The sequence below is a fragment of the Ambystoma mexicanum genome, chromosome 8, assembly GCF_040938575.1.
Source record: "Ambystoma mexicanum isolate Mex_15411 chromosome 8, UKY_AmexF1_1, whole genome shotgun sequence".
Classification (NCBI taxonomy): domain Eukaryota; kingdom Metazoa; phylum Chordata; class Amphibia; order Caudata; family Ambystomatidae; genus Ambystoma; species Ambystoma mexicanum.
The window spans coordinates 343,081,447-343,095,570 of NC_090929.1; the positions used below are offsets into that span (position 1 = coordinate 343,081,447).

Sequence of the window (14,124 nt, forward strand, 5' to 3'; positions counted from 1 at the left end):
GGAGGATAGCTCAGGGGCAACGTATTATTTTAAATTGGAAAAGAACCTCAAAAGCGAATCCCAAGGAGAAGGGAAAAGTACAAAGAGCAATTGACGAGTTACGGAACTTAATCAAAGAAATCTCAAGAGACTATTGATATGATAGGTTATTTATAACACGCTTACTGCCATGGGTTCCCCCCCCAGTGCCAAGCCCTTTTCTGGTGATTTTGGTATATCGCCATACAATGCCTTCTAACGTTTTCTCTTTCATTAATACCCAGAGGTTTCTAAGCGCGGACCCGGGGATTGAACCTGTGTTGCTCCGTGTCGTCTTGCTTCCAAGGCACTTAGTTCCTCGGAGCAACACAGGTTCGAGCCACGGGTCTGCACTTAGAAACCTCTGGGTATTAAGCGCGTTATAAATAACCTATCATATCAATAGTCTCTTGAGATTTCTTTGATTAAGTTCCGTAACTCTTCAATTGCTCTTTGCACTTTTCCCTTCTCCTTGGGATTCGCTTTTGCGGTTCTTTTCCAATTCCCCACCCTGCACTTGCACGCTTTCAATGTCACACGGCCTAGTAAGATCGTTGTCTCTGTCTTCCCTCTGTTTTCCCCTCCCTTGCCTCGTCGCGCCTTGAAACACTTGTGTATAGGCGCGTTATAAATACCATATCATATCATATCTATGGAGCCTTAGTTGTTGACTCCAGGGTATCCTAGGTGGATACTCTTCCTCAGGAAGTCTTTCTCCCTGAGTGAATTACTGTTCAGGTGGCTTTGTCCTATTTTCTTATTTATTTGGTTCAGTGATAGGTTTCCTCTCCTCACAGTTTTCGAATGGTATTTCTCTCTTATATCACAAGAATGTAGGTTCCACATATCTTTTCTCACAATGTTATTTCTCTCTCTTGTATCCCAACACTAGATGTATATGTTTCCAGGATAATTATATATCATAGTTTCTGCTGGGACATGTGGTTTGTATGATATGATTCCTCTTTGCTCTCCCGTTGTTCCCTTTTCCCCCGTCCTTGGGAGGCTTGTTCCTCTGAGGCCTCTTCTCTGGCTTCTAAACATGATGTTCATGTAGGCTTTTTCGTTCGGCCTCTCCTTGATACAGTGTTCTGACCTGATAATGAGTCGGACATACTCTCGGATTCTCTATATGGGGATGTCTCTGCGATATTTCTAGGACCGTGCCGTGTTCTCGCCACCACCTTCTTTTCAGTTTCTAACTTGCTGGACTCTCGCACTGGGGTTGCGCCGGGGATCTGGCATCCCAGTCTCTCGTTCTGGGCTCCTGCCCTGCTGCTTTCTCGTACTGGCCTTGTGCCATGACTCCAGTGTCCCAGTCTCTCGTTCTGGGCTCCTGCTCTGTTGCTTTCTCGTACTGGGGTTGTGACTTGGCTTTGGCCTGCCAGTTCTCATGTTAAGGTTCTACCCTGTTTCTCTCTCGTACTGGGGCTGAGCCTTGACTTTGGCTTCCCAGCTTCTTGTGTCGGGTGGTGTTCAGACTCCTGGGTTTCCTCACTGTTGCATACTGTGACTCCTCGCCTTACCTTGCGAGGGGGCCTCTCTAGCCTGCGTGAGCATACCTCTCTCCCCGTCTCTCTCCAGGGTACTTTATTTAACGTACTCATCTCAGTGTTTTGCATATTTAGATTGAAAGCGACATCAGGGGTGTTGCTAGGTCTGTAAAAGATCCGGGGCTATGCTAATGTCGGGACTGTCAGGACTCATGGCTAGCTAGCCTTTTGCTTGTAGCCTCTGAGATTCTGTCCGGGGCTACAACCAAAAGACCAGGGGCTATAGCCCCTTCAGCCCCCCTCTACCAACGCTTCTGAGTGACGTGTTCATTTCCAATAAGATGATGGCATCACTGGGGATTTTTTTTTTCGTCCCAGTCTTGATATACAAAGGCCCTTGGTATTGTGGAGCTTGTTATGTAGGCCATAGTGTGTGCAACTGTAGGGAGTTCGTCACGGGAACAGGAATCGTTGTCTCCTAATGGGGAGTATCTACCGGTGAGGTCCCACTTGCGTCATCCCCTGTGGACGTTGTTGCAGAGCGGGCTCACCTCCCTAGCCTGGATTTTCCCTTTGACCTAGTAAGGAGTTTTCTCTGAGTCTGATTTCCCCTCCCTCATTTGCAGGATTACATCATGAGCCATTCCATGTCAAGGCCAAGGACTTTCACTGTCATTTTGAAGTAATGCAGAAGTGGACTCTACATGACTCCCCAGTAGGAGCCTTCACCTTCTGTGGTCTGAGGGTAAAGTTTGGGAGGTTCCTCTTGATTCGTCTATCATGCTGAAGCAATGTCTGAAAGGAGCCTTGCTTGCGACTCACCTTTACTCAGTATTATTTTGGGTCCAGTGGCACCCTCGGGATCTAATGGATAGGTGGGGAGTAGCCCTGGATGACTTTTATGTGTGGGCTGCATTACTAAAGGCAGGTGGCAGCGTGAATGGTATATTCTGTCTTGAGGCACCAGTGAGGTGGATAAACCGCTGCTGATGATCCTGCGAAGATGGGGAGTTGTTCTTTTAGGGAAGTGATAATAGAGTTTTTCGAGTTTGTGCGACTTCCGCCCATTTCAACGTCTGGCTACCAGGCAGGGCCTGTGCGTCATTACAGCCTGGCTTGATTGTATTGTATATGCATTTGTATCGCGCTCCAATGACACGAGGGCTTACGGTCGCTGACATAGACACACACAAAAAAACAACTCCTAATGCTAAAGGGGCAGGATTACATTCAGATTGTTTCAGTGGAACATTATCATAGAGACAGTTGCTGGGGGGCGTATCTAATAGAAAAGACGTGTTTTTAATTTCTTTTTGAATATTTCAGTTGACTTTATGTCCCTAGATCGTGATAAAACATGATGACATTGGGCACATGTAGGGGATCATGGGAATCCTGATTGCACATTATGTACTACCAAGTGGGCATCCTTGGCCCCCAAGCCTGTCAAAGGGGGCGGGGCGCTACGTATAGATGAAGTGAATTTGTCACAGTACGAACTAATTGCAATGACGACCGCCATTATTTTTGTTGGAAGCCGCCATTATTGATTTCCGCTATGCAAGATCGAATACGATTCACTGCATAATGCGCTTCTAGGCACAGAGTACACCAGGATTCCTGTGCCTTACAGTAAGTACGTCATTCATTGATTCATCAGAAACCCTTGGCAACATCCCATACTGCGGAAGCTGTTGCGATCGAGCTGCTTCTTTCGGCTTCTACAGCTTAACTAGCTGGAGACTTTAAGGTGTTGATTCACAGAGTGTTTTCCAATGGGGTTTTGCCATGATAGAGCACTTCTGTGAATTAGGCCCTCAGTCTGTATGCCAAACCAAGACTCATTTTGCCACAGCTCCCCCTTCCCAGCACTCACAGCCCCCCTTCCCAGCACTTGTCTGCACTTACCTTGCACTTGCCACCAGCTGGCCCTATTTATTTATTTAATTCTACTTACTTTGTACTGCACTTCCCCCTCTCCACCTCCCCTTGCATTTTTCCCTTCCCCTACCCCTGCACTTGCGCGGTCTGAATGTCACCTGGCCTAGTAGGATCGTTGTCTGTCTTCCCCTTGTTCCCCCCTCCCTGCCTCGTCGTGCCTTGAAACACTTGTGTATAGGCGCGTTACAAATGCCATATCATATCATATCATATCACAAATGCCATATCATTACTAAGCATGTGTGTGCTGCACTCTGGAAACACGTGTACTGGGATGTACAGCAGCACTACGCGTCACTGCAAGAAGTGGTGGACTGATCCATTCTCTGTAACAAGGGGTTTTATGTGAAAAACACAACCCAGACACTTTTGGATTCAGTGCAATCCCACCCTTTTCCCTTTCAAACTATTAATTCCAATGTATCCAGCGCGTGCTACAGACGGGATAATCTAAGGGTAATATGTGTTCATATTAGCCACACCAATCATACTCAATTTATCGACCTGGGAAGGCTGAAGGGCGGAGTCAACTGGGCTTGAGCCTGTGTTTTCATTTTGCACACACGTGCTTAACCACTGTGCTAATTTACCATTTCCCTGAGATTCTGGATTTGGTCGTTATCACATGCGGTAGATGAACGCTTACCAATGGGACTGAATGGTCTACAGACCATGGGCCCGATTCTTAGGTGCAAACAAAAATAAGAAAAGTGTTGCACCATGAAGGAGCAATACTTTTCTTACAAGCACCATGATCTGTTAAACTAAGAATGTGGCACTTTTGCATGTGCTTGCTTTATGGACCTGTAACAGCCCTAGTGACCATCATTAATTCAGGGCAGACACTCTGGGGGAATTTTGCTTTGCAGATTCACTTCTTTTGCACCTAAAAACGGAGTTAAAATATGGCACCTGTGAGGTGTCTTCAACATTTCTACAGAATCTCTTCTTTTGAAAGCTATGCTTTTCCCTGGGTGGCAACACAATTTTTCTAAATTACTGAAGGCTCAACAAGACTTTAGTAAATAAGAAAAGTGGCAGACTTTTTACAAATCCTCGTAGTGACACTGGTGCACACGTTGCTCCTACAAAGGAAGATGTTATGAGCTTTTGCAGCTGGAAAGCAGGACAGCTCACCTCCAAACCTTGCACCCGCCTCAGAATGGTGGTGCTGGAAACTGGAGGAGGGAATGCGGGCTTTCCACTTCAGTTTTGGCCACAGCTCAGAATTGGGCCCAAAAAATATTTCTTACCACTACTGCCTGCAAGTGAAGAAGCTTGAGCGCCTGTCGTAGTCCATAGCAGAGGTAGCTGTGAGTGTAGATCGTGTAATTCACCCCATACAGGCGGAATTTCACTTCATCTCTTTTGTCCTCCATATCAACATTCGGGATGAAACTGATTTGAGTTGAGGCACCTCCCAGGTCCAGAGCACCGAAGAGGTCAGTTTTGGCTGGTCGCACCCAGACGCCTTTAAAGGAATACTGCCAAAAAGGGATAGTTAAGAAGATCAGCTGTTAGTCTCCAAATTGTAAAAAAAAAAAAACATGGACATATTCCCTCACCCGCATATTAGATTTAGGGAGGAGTGAATAATATTTGCACTGTCATTTGTAACAACCCACTAAAGACTGCGGACATGTCTAGATTATACAGAGATATGCAACCTTTCCCACAGACCTGGTTAACACTGGAAAGTGCCTTATTCGTTATTGTGAGAGTATTTATAAAAGACGGCGGCACGTGAAAATAATATGGACATTGCAGGAGGTCAAATGTAAAACAATAAAAACTTCACAAGTATTGCATTTGATAATAAAAGTGAACCATAGTTCTGAATCAGGGACGTCATTTTACCAAAATGCCGGGGGTAGCGGAAGTGTCAGCACACGACCATTTACCTCTGATTACATCACAGGAAGTGATGTCATTTGACCCCACCCTGAAGTGACAAACATCATGGGAAGCGATGAAAAACGACCTTTTACCCCTTGACAAAACAGGAAGTGGCCTCACATACCAATGTTCCTAAGTACACTACGAAAAATATGGTTACAATATCACTGCAATGTGATAAACATTTCATACAAGAATTGATCACCATATGTATCGTTAAGATCAGTGTGTATAGGCCCATATTACCAAATTATTGTGAATGCAAGCAGACGTCCAAGGCCAAATGATAATGAAGTGTTATTATATAGAGCTTACGCTTAAGCGCTTTATAAATATACCTTTATATAAAAAAAATATACCTACAATATAACCTAGCCTGTGTTGGTACTCATTTATCAACCTCAGAAGGATGAAAGGCTGTGTTGGCCTTGTCGGGATACGAAACCTCCAACCTGCAGATCACACACACACATCGCAGCAGCGAGCATTCAACCCACTGAGCTATTTTACCGGCAATAGTAAAATTAACAGTTACATGTCTGAACGTTCTCAAAGTCAGAAAGCAAATTACACTCTGTAGTTGATACCATTAAACTAACTGGTAACTGAGATTTAACAGCAGACCAGTTCATCTGCAGGTCTGGTGCAAAGTTGGCCACATAACAAGCCTGCGTGGATCTACTTTTCCGGCTTCAGAGGTTGGCAAAATACATGCCATTGGGAAGGTTCATAACTGTGTATTAAAGGTTCCCCTACTCTGGGCACTTGTTAACTTCATACATGCAAACATCCTGAACAGCATGGCATGGAGAAGGGAAACATAGACACATTACAACAAAGCATTAATTGTGGACCAATGAAATCAAGGGCCACTTTATGTGCTAGGGTCAAACAATTCTACACTGTACACAAGTGTTTAGGCACAAGGATTTTGGCACGTGACTGAGGACACCAAGATGGAAGGTCTTGTGATGATCGTAACAGAGACACACGCAGAAAATAAATGCTACAACTGCAACTTGCAAAATGCAAAATACATAGTCCGAAATTGATGCTTATTCTACTCTAAATGCTTTTTGGAAGTTTTTCTGCATTGTGAATTTGAGGTGTTTATGAACAGACTAAATCATTGACTCACCCCCAGAAGTGTGCCTGAAATAAACATTTAATGAGTATAGCAATTATTGTATAGACTTCCAGAAAGACAAATTATTTGTTATTACTATTCTTTCTCATTTCGGGCACTGCTCAAAGTGTTACACTTGTGGAACCCCCTGTTTTTTTAAGAGGCCTGAACATAAAAGCCAGCCACTCCAGAAACAAAGAGCCACATGGCACTGGCCACAGCCCAGGAGCTTCAATTTAAAATAATTTTTTTCTTTCTTTTTAGGGGTAGCAAGGGAGACCTCAGGGGTAGCAAGGGAGACCTCAGAGGTCGCAGCTGTGACTCCTAGCAACCCCCAAATGACATCCCTGGCTGAAAGTTAACTGGCTTCAAGCCACAGAGATAGCGCTAGTTTGCTAAACAGACAGATCAGTGCCTTATTATGCAATGTATTCACACAAACCCTTATGTTATAGGTGCCATTCAGTGGGTGCCATTCAGTAAGAGAAGAGGAACGTACCATGGACCCTCATTTGGGCCCACCCACATCTTGGGGGGTCATAGTCAACTTCCAAATTATGCTTGGTGCTCCTGTGCTATCATTGACGGTGTGGCTAATTTATTACTTTCAGTTTGCGGTGGGCATACAGGCAGAATACATTTTTACTGAGCATCGAGTAAAACCACTACTCTGTTATGTATGCTTGCTGTCCCGCTCCAGAGTGCTATGAGTGCACTCAGGAGAACCAATTTTATTTCTTATTGAGGCGCAAAGCCTGCCGCTGTGTCCATCACAGCATGTGCACACTCACCAGGTGCATCCCAGAGTTTGGCTGATCCTGCTCCAAATGCCCGAGGCACACTCCCATCTGTAAAGTATGTAGGCATTCAGTATGTGCCGAAGAGATCCCTTGCCTGGCAATCCCAAGCTTGGCAAATGAACCATTGCTGAGCACACATATACAGCATGCGTAATCTTAACCGTGCCACGGCGGCATATGCTTATAGATGGGGCAGTGTCTTGGGTGATGTTTTTTTAAAAGGTGGAACTCTGGTTCTAGAGTAGGTCCGGGTGGCATGAATGCAGTCAACGTTGCTGTCACCAAATGTATTTATTCATGTATTCATTTATTGTGCCTTTATCAAAATTGCTTTTAAAAAAATGACAACAGTAGAAGGAAATTAGGAAAAAACAAGAATTGGGTATTCCAAAATAATGCAAGTGCACACAAAATCCTAAACGACGCAGTAAGGGAACGCCAAACCTAAAAAGTTATCTTTAAGCCATTTTTAAACTATCCGAAAAGTAAAAATAAAATTGATGTAGTAATCGATAGGCCCAGAATTCCCTAGCTTAAGAGCCAGAATGAATGGAAAAGGGAAGTAATACATGGAGGACACTGAGAAAGAGTGGCATTTAAAAAAAAGTAATAGCTAAGAAGTGAACTTGATTTTGATATTCAAAAGGAAGCCCCCCCTATTTGGCCAGGCAGACCGTTTTTTCAGCAACTTCAGAGATTGGTATCAAAGTTTGTATGGGGAGGAGGAACCGTGAGACTTCAATGACCGAAGATGTGCGAATGGGGCCTTGCCCGCCCGCAAGTCCGCTATGGCTTATTCAAGCTGTTCAATGGTTAGTGGGAGGTCCAGGGTCTCTTTGTCGGCTGTGTTCAGTTGGGGTAGGGGATTTGAGTCAATGTAGACTCGTAGTTCACTTTGGGAGACCTGGTCTCTATTAGTGTAGAGTTTGCTGTAGAATTTCTGGAATACCTCGTTGATATTGGCAGCTTTAGTCCGCACATTTCCATCCGCATCTGTGATGCTAGTGATATGCCTCATTCCTTGCTCGGCTTTGATTAGGTTAGCCAGCGTACGGCCGGCTCTATTCCCTTCGCTGTATCTCCTGGCTCTAATAGGTTGTGTCGTATAGAAGAGTTCCCGTTCGGCCAGTGATCTGAATTTTGTCAGATGTTCTGAGATGCTTTGCAGGATGGGTTCAGTGTTGTTGGTAGCGTGTGTCTTTTCCAGGTCTCTCAGTTCACGTTCAGTATGGTCCAGTTCCCTCCTTATGTCTTTCAGCACTCCATGAGTTTGCGCCATTAATTGCCCATGCTGCCAGACCTTGAAGGTTTCCCAGATAACTGCCTTGGATTTGACAGAGTTTGCGTTTCGTTCATAAAAGTCTGTTATTTTGAATCTGAGGGGTTCTATCAGTGTGTCATCCCTGAGTAGTGTGGGGGGCATTCTCCAGTTCTAGGCAGTGTATTCTGCGGTGGACGGTGTTAGTTCAAGAAGGACCGGGGAGTGATCCGACATTGTGCGAGGATGTATAGTACATGCGGTTACGTCTGCTATAAGATCCGGTGTGCATAGCCAATAGTCTATGCATGAACTGCAGCCGTGTACATAGGAATGAAAGGTGTATTCCCTCTCCTGAGGATGTAGTTCTCGCCACGCGTCTGCGAGGGGGACTGTATTCATAGCTTGAAGTATGGTCTGGGGGGATTTGGAGTGGCTCCTGCTACTTCCAGAGGTTCGGTCCTGGTCCAGGTCCAAGATCGTATTGAGGTTCCCACCCCACAGCACTCTGGCATGGCCTATTGGGGATACCACTGCGAGGATCTTTAGGCAGAAGCTTGGGGAATCTATATTGGGGCCATAAGTGTTCATTATAATCATTTCTTCGTTGCACAGTGTACCCCATATGATTGCGTAGCGGCCCTCTTCATCTGTTTCGGACCTGGCGAGATGAAAATTAATTCAGTTGTGCACCACTGTGAGCACTCCCCTGGCTTGTGTAGAGTAGTTAGTGGCGGCCTTTGTGGGGTCCCATGTTCGGGCAAATGCATCAGTCACTTTCCTCGTTGCGTGGGTCTCCTGTAGCAGGAGGATGTCAATTTTGTGTCTCTTTGCATAGCTCAGTAATTTCCTCGCCTTGATTGGGTCAGCAAGGCCTCTAATGTTCCACGTGAATAGTCTCAACCCCTGTGGTTTCCCTGACTTTGCCATAGGTGTTGTGTTGTCGCTGTTTCTTCTGAGTCTTGCATTAGTTCTGGTATTTTGCGATCTTTGCAGTTGTCGGTTTTTCTTGTTTCTCCCTTTTCCCCAACTGGGCAACATGCCCTTGCCCACCGCTCCCCCCACCCTCACTATCCCCCCAACTGGACAGTGTGTCCCCATTGATAAACTTCATTTGAAAAAGGTGGGTGACTCCGCTGGGTCGCCGCTCACTATTACCTAGCATGACTGCCCTCAGGGCTGCTGCGCTGTAGTATCACAGATCGGAGTAGGTGAGCAGCTATCTGTGTTGTCTGCATATCTTTATCTGTCTCGCATTTCATTTGGCTGTTGAGGCAGTGGAATGTTGTACTCTATATAGGTCATAGCCTCTTCTGGGGACTCAAAAAAATGTGTCCTCCCGGAGGGATGTATACACAGTTTTGCAGGAAATAGCATTGCGTACGGCACTGATCTTGCCCTGAGTGCTTTTTTCACCTGGTCAAAGGTACGGCGCGCCGACTGCACCCCGCTGCAAAAATCAGGGTATACATGGATTCTGGCAGAATCATACGAAAGTGTTCCTTTTTCCCTGGACAGGCGAAGGATTTGATCTCTATTGCGGTAGTTCAGCAGGCGGGCAATTACCGTACGTGGTGGCACCCCTGGCTTTGGGGGAGGTGCTGCTGTTCTGTGGGCCCTTTCAATCAAAAATTGCTGGGAAAACTGGGCGTCCGGTAGGGCCCTTCGTATGACTTCCTCCAGGAGCACTTCCATAGGAACGTTGATGGATTTCTCTGCCAGGCCCACCACGCGGATGTTATTTCGGCGAGATCGCGATTCTAAGTTTTCACACTTCGCTTGCACCTGTCGTAGGCTCTTTTTGATATCATCAATGTCTTTGCCGTGTTTAATTGTGGTGTCTTCCACTATGCCTATCCTGTTTTCAGCTTCGGTAACCCGGGTGTTCATTTGTAGCATGTTTGCTCTGATGGTGGCTATGGTATTGCCAATATCATCTAAATTGGTGTTCACGGCCGCAAACGCTGCCTGCAGTGCTTCCATATATGGGTCTGATGTGTTTCTGTTGTTGTGCGCTGGGGGGGGGTCTGCCCTTTGGGAGTCTGTCCCTTCAGCCTCCATGGTTGGGCTGGTGAATGCATCCATGGGCCCTTTTTTGTTGACTCTGTTGCCTCTGGGCATAGTAGGGTATACAGTATTTAGTTTGTAGAGCTGATGCTTCTGCCCATGTGGGGAACAAAGTTGTGGATTGTGCTGTTGCCAGCTGCCTGTTTGGGCCCGGCTATGGAGCAGTTGATGTTGTCTGTGGCTTTGGAGGGAGACCTGTCTTTTGCAGTTTAGAGCCCTGTGGGCCCGCGAGTACTGTACTGTGTTGGCTCTCCCCCGTCTCTCTCAGCAGGTACGGAGTTTTGTAGATGTTTCCCACCCGCTTCCTGATATCCCTGCGGGGCCAGGAGCTGTTAATGCTAGATTAGTGTGGGGGGGGCACTCCGCTCTGCCACACCCCCTGGGCCTCCCTGGGTTCGTTTGCGTACCGTGTCGCAGTGTGATCAGGGCAAGGATGATTCGCTGGGGTGAGGGAATTGGGTACAACGTTGCAGAGGCGCAAGCCCCGAACGGGTCAACGTACCTCTTATTTGCAGCTGCTCGCCGCCGGGTGGGGCCCTCTCTCGACCCAGGCGCACCAGCCGCTCGCTCACAGCGCACACGGTGGTTGCCGGGGAGGGAGGTCCTTGATGTGCGGCCCGGATCGGGTCTGCGTTGCGGGCACACGTTCCGAGGTGTTCCCTGTGGCCCCTCGCTTCTTCGTGCCCGCGGAGCCGGCACACCTCAGCTGGGCTCACGATTTATCCTCTCTGTCCGCCTTCGGACGTGAAACTTTCACTGCCCCCACGAGGGATCCCGAGTGTCTGAAGACAGGCTCTGCTGCACCGAAGGGGGAGGGGAGCCACACGTCGTATCTGCGCCAGCCGCTCAACGGTGTATCTCGGGCCCCTCACAGTGTGGCTGGTCGCAATCAGGTCCACACACTCTCTGAGGATTCCTGAGTCTGGTGACGGACTTCTATGCTTTTATTCTCCCTTAATCTCTCTTGCCCTTTTCTTCGTTGGTTATTAGCACCAGTGTGCAAGGACTACTGGCCTCTTGATATTTTGGGTATCACTTTGACAAGCGAGATCACTCCCGAGTAACACTTGATTCTTGGTTCTCTGGGTATTACTGTTATGAGTGAGATCACTCCGGAGTAACACTTGACTCTTGGCTCTCTGTGTATCATTCTGATGAGGGAGATCACTCCTGAGTAACACCTGACTCTTTATCTGACTTTTACATTCCCCTGCATCCCACCGGGTCTCCTGCAACTCCCGTTAGCTTGACTGTGGTTGAGTGCATGTTCCCGGGGTCTTGAGTCAGCTTCTTGTTCACACACATCTTCCGCGTGCCTATCTCCGCTGGTTGGTGTTTCAGTGTGGTTCCACGGTACTGTTCGACTTGCGGTGGTCTGGGTGCAGTGTCTGGACCACTCGGTGCACTTCCCGGAGTTCACACAACCACTGATATTTTCATAGTGGATGTTTCGACTCACAGAGACCCTCTCCGCCTGCAACTCGAGGTTCCCTCTATCGAAGGCCGACTGCCTCTCAGTAAGTCCTCTTCTCCAGATCCGAATCCCCCGGGTCAGTGTCTAAGCACGCCAGCATCCTTTGCTATGGCTGTGGGCCAGCTGCTATTCCCTGGTCATTAAGTCCTTCTTCAATCTCTACTTTATACAGAAGGGTCCGCCCCTGTGTAGCAAAGTCTCTTTCCAGTTGTTTCAAGGTCCTCTTCATGCTTCCTTGAAGCCACCTCGTCACAGTCTTTTGGCTATTCATCCTAAGGTTATTCTTCATTTTCCCCGCTTTTTCTTCATCACAGTTATGTTGGATCTTGCAGGTGATACAGAAGAAACCTTACAACAGCAACAGTAGTACTCTCAGGATGGTTATTAGATGGATTACAAGGAGCATGGGTTGTAAACAAAAGGGTTTAGGGTGGTTATTCATAGTATGGGAGTCCTTATCCCCATAAGGGGAGTCTCTCCCTATGAGGTCCTCCCGCATTGTACCACCCCTAGGGGGACTTTTGGATAGCAGCCTCAATCCCTAGCCTCATAGGGAACGGCTCCCTGTGGGAAGAAATGAGGAGATCCCGTGAATTGTCACATACACCATATAGAAGCCTGCCGAAAGGTCTAAGACGCAGATGAGGATGACTCTTCCCTCAATAGTAACTTATAATGTGCCATCACACACCTTGAGAAAGGTGTATTCTGTCCCATGACTGGTTTGAAAGCCCAAATGATAGGAACCAAGAATTGTGTTGTTAGAAATGAAAGCTTGTAATTGAAGATTGGCAATTATTTCAAAATGTGAGGGAGGATTGCAATTGGCCTAGACCCTAGAATGTGTGGCATTAGCATGGTCCAGAGAGGAATTCTTTAGCAAATGTCGAATCAAGGCCTGCTTTAAGTTAGAGAGGAGGGCGCCATTGGAAAAAACACAAGTTGGCGATGGAGCATAGCGAATCCTGAAAGAGGTCTGGAAGGTTTTAATAATCGTGGAGGGAATGGGGTCAGCTATGAAGTTAGTTGGTTTGCCGACTTTAATCAGTGCAATATCGTCTGGGGAAACTAAATGAAAATCAAAGATTTTGTCAGGAGAACTATGGGAGTGGTAAAGGTGGTGATTGTGGGATCTTCCTCCTGTGTTTCAGTAACAACGAGTGAGATCCTTATGTTAGCAATCTATTTAGTGAACACAGTGAGGAGGTGGTTACAGTGTCCAGAAGAAGGGGAGGTGGAGGTGCAAGACCTGGTGGAGAAGCTAGTGTTAAAATACATTTAAATTACTTAAAATCATGCCCCAACACTGATTGGAGCATGCACCACAAATGCCGCCCGCACACCAAACTCCATCCTTTAACCCCAAACCTTAACTACACATGCTGCTAAAACATCAAATAATATCAATGCAACCTCTTTTCACCACCTCAAGCCGACTTCTCACCCTTCACCTATTACCTCGCACCTCTAGAAAACAAACCTTTTCTGTCACTTCACCACAATCTTCGTTCCCCCCACCGTGGGCAAACAAAACTTCCCCTGTCACTCCTCCAAATCTTATCCACAACCTTCTACTGGCGGACATCCCCTCCACCACTTATCCTCACACCTTCTCTGGCGCCAGTAACCTCTATACATATAAGACATATGAGTGCACTCGCAAAACACCACAATAACCAAAACCCCAGGGCTGTCTTCCTCCCTTTCTTTTGATAATGGATCCGTCTTCTCTTAAATAACTGCCCCTAGGAATTAAGGTTTTTATGATCTTGATTTTTCTTCATAAATCTGCCCTGGTTCTTCACTGTGTCATTTACGCAATATCAGAAAAACCTAAGAATTTTCTATTGTCACATATCAGAGTGTAAATGCATGTTTCACTATCTATTGCAGCACATCAAACGTCATTTTGTGCTCATGACTAAGTTTATTGATTGACTGCTCACAGGTTAAGTGCTCGCCTCATACATGGGTGCAGCTGGCACTTTGCAAGTCTGAATCCTGGCAGGGCTGATGTTGCACTTCTTTCTTATGAAATTGCTAAATTAGGT

General features: G+C 46.6%; 1 protein-coding gene across 1 annotated transcript in view; it reads right to left on the reverse strand.

Moving 5' to 3' along the window:
* The window catches only part of LOC138471920 (ectonucleoside triphosphate diphosphohydrolase 8-like), a 349,536-nt gene that overhangs the window by 194,394 nt on the left and 141,018 nt on the right, over positions 1-14,124 (reverse strand). The window contains exon 6 of the mRNA XM_069609793.1: positions 4,706-4,936. Coding sequence (XP_069465894.1) covers positions 4,706-4,936 — 231 coding nt within the window. The remainder of the gene's footprint in view (positions 1-4,705; positions 4,937-14,124) is intronic.